This window comes from Oryzias melastigma, unplaced genomic scaffold, assembly GCF_002922805.2.
Source record: "Oryzias melastigma strain HK-1 unplaced genomic scaffold, ASM292280v2 sc00600, whole genome shotgun sequence".
Taxonomy (NCBI): Eukaryota; Metazoa; Chordata; class Actinopteri; order Beloniformes; family Adrianichthyidae; genus Oryzias; species Oryzias melastigma.
The window spans coordinates 29175-35491 of NW_023417192.1; the positions used below are offsets into that span (position 1 = coordinate 29175).

The window sequence follows — 6317 nt, forward strand, 5'->3', positions numbered from 1 at the left end:
TTTTTTTTTTAGTTAAAAATGTTTTTAAAAACTGTCGTTTTCAAGGACATAGTTTCTGCAGAGTGGCAGTAGTTCAATACAAATTTGCTTCTGAGTTGTAGGTGGAACTGTTGGCGCGGAAGTAAGCCTCTGCTGATTTCCCATCATCCCAACCTCTCCTGCTAGCTAGCAGCCCCTCTCACAACACCAACCTAACATTATCGTGCAAAAAAGATGGTGAGTATTGTTGGAGTTATCCATCTGTGTTGTTTGGATCTATTTGTCTGCAAGACATATCAGAATGGAGTGAAGCAGGGAGCTTTTTTAAACTTTATTGAACAATATACATTACAAATCACACCAGCAAATAGTCCGTCAGAAAGCAACAACCAATGTTATCTTTCAAAAAAGAGAATCCGTTACAGCATATAGAAAAATAAGGGGGACATGGTGAACAAAAAAGAAAAATGCAAAATAAAAACAATTAAAAATAAAAAAAAACACAAAAGAAAGCTCAAAGGAGGGAGTTATTTGTCAAACAAAAAAAAAAGCATAAATTGTTCCAGTGATATGTTTTGGATGTATTAATCTTTATGATATTCATAAAATTGATACATCTCTATCATAAGTCCATCAAATTTGGAAGCTTTTTTTTAGTCTCCACTTATGTATGTACAATATAGATTGGAAAAGTACCAATTAACACTATTTTTCTATATTTTTATCATCAAACTTAAAATCTGTGAGGATTTGTTTAATATTTATTAAAATATTAATATCAAACTGGTCCTTATAAATCGTTCTAAATGGACCCAGAATTAAATTTACAAGGAGAAAAGGTGAAGAATCCATTGGGGGAAATCATTACAAAAGCTATATTTTCTAATTTTCTATATCTGAGAATTTGGATATAACATATTTGTGTAAATGTTATGTACAATTTTTGTGTGTATTTTAAGGGAGTTTTTGGCTTTTGGATTTTTGCATCTACATCAATGCTTTTTTGCGACAGTTTTTTTTCTATCTGCTGCTGATTCACCTCAATTTGAATACAAAAAATACTCAGATTACTTAATTGAGAGCTTCATTTTCTTCATATTCATGAGAAACACAGTAGAAGAACATGTTAGAACACTGGCTCTCAGGTTGAAGAAAAATAATGTTTTTTTGTAAAATGAGGATTACTTAGTATTTGGAACATATTTTATTTTGAAAATAAGTTATTTGAGCTTATGTTAAATCTAGAAAAAAAAGAATATCACATTTTGAGAGATGTCTCTTTTTATATTCGTGCCAAAAAACACGAAAAAAATTAAAGTAATGAATGCAAATACGCATTTCTTAAAGGAGGTTTATTCAGTGGAAACGAGCCCAACTGGCTCTTTTACTATTAAAGGTTGGAATATGTCAATGAGATTTGTTTTTCCTTCCTGGCTCAGCGGTGAGGAGGCTCTTCAGCTGATGGGAGGTGTCGGCCATGAACGCGATCATTCCGCTCCGCATCTCAGACAGTCCGGTTCTGCTACAGGATTCCTGACCAGGATCGCAAAATGACGCGATTTTTGGTTCTTTATTACCATTTTCTTCCTTTTACTCTCGTCCTTGGTGCCGATTTGAAGGAAACTCCGATTCTCGGATCTCAAAATATCCCTCGCTTGTTAACAGAAGGTAAGGATTTAGCCGGACAGTTCAAAGCCAATCCAATTCATGTAAGACTCAAGGCGATGTGTAATTTCCACAGAAATAACGGATGGATTCAAATATCAGGTCCAACAGAACCACAGTGTGTTTTTCAAGGACGAAGATTCAGAGGATTTATATGTTGGAGGAAGCGATTTTGTTTATAAATTTGACATGGATCACCTTCAGCTCATAGAGGTGAGTATTTTCTGTCAGATATAATTAGTTGCTTTCCCCAGATCTATTTTAATGCACTTAAATTATTCATAATAGTTATTTAGAAAAAAAAAAACCTGCTGATAAAGCATTTTCTAATTAAATCTTGTTTCTCTGAATTGTTTACTGAGATCTGGAAAACATTTGTCCTTTTCGGTGTTGAACTTTATGGCAGGAACATTGACTGTATATTTTTTTACAGTCAATGTGCAGGAATCAAATATCAGGTGCAGAGATAATGCCCCCAAATAGGTCATGATACTTTGAATAAATAGCTGGTTCTCTCATGTTTCAGTACATTAATAATATATATATATATTGTGTTTTCACATACAAAAACGTCTCCCCATTGTTTCCCCTCTCAGAATATTACTTTAAACCCCACTGGGCAGGACCACCAGTGCATTCAGGTTAGTGACTTCCTCCTTTTGTACTTTAAAATAATAATTAAAAAAAAAAAAACAATCTGATTTTTGTTTGTTCTCGTGCATTAGGAATCCTGCCAGAATGTGGTCACCGTCATAGAAAAGTTCAATGACAACCTACTTGTCTNACTTTAAAATAATAATAAAAAAAAAAAAACAATCTGATTTTTGTTTGTTCTCGTGCATTAGGAATCCTGCCAGAATGTGGTTACCGTCATAGAAAAGTTCAATGACAACCTACTTGTCTGTGCAGCAAACGGGCTGAAACCGCAGTGTTGGGACCTGGTGGGTGTTTATACTGTCGTTTCTGTGACTGGTTGAGTTTTACTACCTGGGTCAGGATATTGTTGCTGTTAAAAAAGGAGCTCATGTGGCTTTAATGAACCTGTAATGAGCTTTAAACTTTAATAGAGAGGCTTTAATTTCAGGGGTGTAGGCTGTCGCCTTTCATGTTGTGCTGACGTGCTCATCATCTGTTTTCTGTTCCCTGCTTTGTGTTTTGTGTTTACAGTCTCCTTCAGGGCCAATCCCACGCAAGGAAAGCGGCATTTCTCCATTTATCTACAGTCAAAACTCCTTGACTCTTGTTGCAGGTCTGTGAAGTATAAATGTTTAAAAAAGGAGATCAACAAGGGACAGAACGGAACACCCAAGAAATTTAATTTTTTTATTTTTTTAGATGGAGATCTTTATGCTGCAGCACCTTTGGGGGATGATGGAGGGTTCTTGCAGTTTAGAAGAATAGCCGGCAACAGAACCAATGTCTGGATGCATGACAGCTGGGTATCAGGTGAGAAAATCATCAGAAATTTAGTTCTCTTCATTTCAACTAATTTATTCAAAATTTTAAGATGTTCAGGGTAAAAAAATGTTCTCTTTATTTCTTTTACAAACCTCTTCAATCAGCCTAAACAATGTGTCCTTGTTTTTTATTTTCTGTTCAGTCTATCTCATCGTGAAACAATGTCGTCTCTGTTTCTTCTTCCAGACCCCACGTTTATCTCTGCCTCTTTGGTAAAGCGCACGAATGACCCTGACAATGAGAAAATGTACATCTTTTTCCGTGAAAGGAATTCAGACCACAATCCCGAAGCGGATCCCTGGATTTCAAGAATTGCCAGAGTCTGCAAAGTAGGATTTTCACCTGAAAATCAATGAATGCTGTGCAATTACACTAAATAACCATTGCTTTTTATAGTTTTCAGAGTTATTAAATTAAGACAGACTGAAGAAAATCCACAGTAATTTCCCTGGTTAAGTGAAGAACAAAATTAAATCAAATTTTTAAAATATGACCTTATAAGATGTTCTTTTACTTTTTCATACTTGCATTATTTTTCTTCCTTTTAATTGGCAGAACGGCTTTATTATATATTTTTTTCCACATCATACTAATACTTTATAACATTGCATTGATCCTTAATTGATCAAGCTAGACAGGTAAGAATATAAATATCCTGTATTTCCAGCTGGTGAGGTTTGCCATTGTTTAAGTACCAACAGCTGTGTTGACTTAGTCACTATGTGACTGTGTTCATGGGAAATACATCAATAGACGTCTGCTTTGAAAATAAAAAACACTTATTAAAAGTAGGGGGGGAAAGCTACAGGACGTATAGATCCAAAATATTTTTATTTTTTATAAAACGTAAAGTTTTTGTTGACCTTTCGGCCCGTCTTGTCAGAGGTCGTCTGTCACTGACTAAAACCCAAAGCAGAAACTTCATCTTAATTTTCCTTATCGTTCTCCCAAGAAAACGTTTTCATTTTTGTTTTTGACAGATAGTGAATTATCTTAAGTTAATGGATTTAAGAAAAAAACAAGTTTTTGATTTGATCTGTTGGTGTCATTTTGCAGGTAGATGAAGGCGGATCAAAACGTTTTTTCCAGAACAAGTGGACGTCCTTTCTCAAGGCTCGACTCGTCTGCGGATTTCCAGAGGAGTCGCTGTATTTCAACCGTCTTCAAGACATTTATGTGCTCCATGCGGAAAACTGGCATGAAACGAGAGTCTACGCTCTCTTCACGAGCAGTTGGTGAGCTCTTCATCTTTCCTTTCCAAAAGCTAAGCAGGATGAAGGCCAACATTAACTAACACAACTAGCACTCACATTTGTCCTCACATCCTGTTTGTGTCGTTTTCTTTCAGGAATTCTACTGCTGTTTGCATCTATTCAATGGAAATGATTGAAAACGTATTTGAGAATTCATCTTTTAGGGGTTATGAGAAAGATGTTCCACAACCAAGACCAGGGACGGTAAGAATCTGTTTTTATTTTGGCGTCACCTAGAAAGCAAAAAAAAAGGAAAATGTTCCTCTAATTGTGCTATTCCTGTATTTCCCCTTTGATTTTGTTTGCAATCTGTCACGTGCTTGACTACGGGGCGAAGGAGGAAAATATGCGTCTGAAGACGTGTTTTTTCCTTTTTCCCCCTGTCTGATTCTTGATCCAAACAATTGTGGTCATTTTTAAACAGCTGGCCCACCCAGAGACTACTTTTGCTCACAGAAACACATTTTGGAATCTTGTAGAGAAATCCACCCAGACTACTATTTACACAACTTGCAGGGAAAGTTTACTCTTGTTTTATGTCACTATGGCACCCGACGTCATTCAGTCAAAGGGTCACTGATAGCAGCTGATTGGTTCAATGAAACATCTGTCCATCCATTTTCCAAACCAGCCTAATCCCTCTCAGTATCATGGAGATGCTGGAGCCTATCCCAGCTACTGTTGAGCAAAGACAGGGTACATCCTGAAAAGGAACAAAAATGTTAAGGGAACATAAAGGAGTCAAGTTATTTAATGCTATTTATCCAGGTTGTGTACATTTATACCCCACAACAGACTGGTGACTTCACCCCGCCTTCACCCAACATTAGTCGAGATAGGCTCCAGTAACCCCATGACCCCAAGTGAAAAATGGGAGGATTAATGGTGTACAACTGTTAAAAGATTACACTTTTATTATTTAAGTAAACCTGATATTTTTAATTCACCATCATAAGACAATCAGTAGGTAAAATAATTGACTCCATAAAAGAACTGGACTAAGCGATCCCTCCCACAATCGTTCCAAACAGGAAGTACCTGCTGGCTCATAGAAGCCACATTCGCATAGACTTCTACAGCAACACAACTACAACTAAGTTATTCTATTTGTCAGAATACTCAATCTCGCTTTGATACCTCTTTTATAAAGCATGTTCTTGCTAATCCTAATTTGTTTTCCATAATATTTTTTCTTCATCACAAATTTAAGTTAAAGTTATAAACTGACCAATCAGATGATTCAATAAAAACATGTGGTTCCTGCTGGCCCCACCTCGAACATTTGATTGACAGACTCTCCTGAGCTGCTTTCAGTGGAAGGGGTGTGGACTTCCAACAGGCTCACTCCTGACTGGCGACAGTAGTTGCCATAGAAACATTAACTCAGACTGACTCGGACCAATCACTGTCGTCTGGGTCCAACATGTCAGCGTTTGCATTATGGAAAAATGTCAACTGAATTCACTTTTTTGATGATAGTATTTTCTATGAGTGATCTCACACTCGCTCTGTCCAGTTCTCTTATACAGTGAATTAGTAAAAGAGATGTTTTCCTATGAGAAAGTTATAGAATACTTGTGTTCATACTGTAGATTTTGAAAAAAATTTACATTATTCATAATATATACCTGAAACTTAAATAATTGTGATATAATATTACTTTGTGGGATGCTAGAGAAATGCAATGCAGACCAGCTGAATGCATGCTGGGAAATAGTTGTTTTAGTCAATGAGAGTTATAAATAGCTACTTTACCAAAGTATATAATTAAATTTTAGTTATTATCAGAAGCATTTATCACAAATCAGTTAAAAGAAGACACATTTTTAGCTCATGGAGACAGTATACTTCCCTGATTCTATCATGCATCTGTTAAGGATTAAAGTGCTGATGAATATTTGTTCTATCTGTTTTTTGCAGTGTGTAGTGAACAGTCAGCGTCTTCCATGGTCCACCATCAGT

General features: G+C 36.1%; 1 protein-coding gene across 1 annotated transcript; it reads left to right on the forward strand.

Annotated features, from left to right (window-relative positions):
• Positions 1–1420: 1420 nt before the first annotated feature.
• On the forward strand, positions 1421–6317 carry LOC112140764 (semaphorin-7A; the record flags this gene model as incomplete). Its single annotated transcript, XM_024263766.2, is given in 10 exon segments — positions 1421–1647; positions 1721–1857; positions 2241–2285; positions 2490–2585; positions 2812–2893; positions 2980–3090; positions 3289–3431; positions 4159–4337; positions 4451–4559; positions 6276–6317. Coding segments are annotated over 10 exon segments (1062 nt in total), but the record flags the coding sequence as incomplete, so codon positions are not given.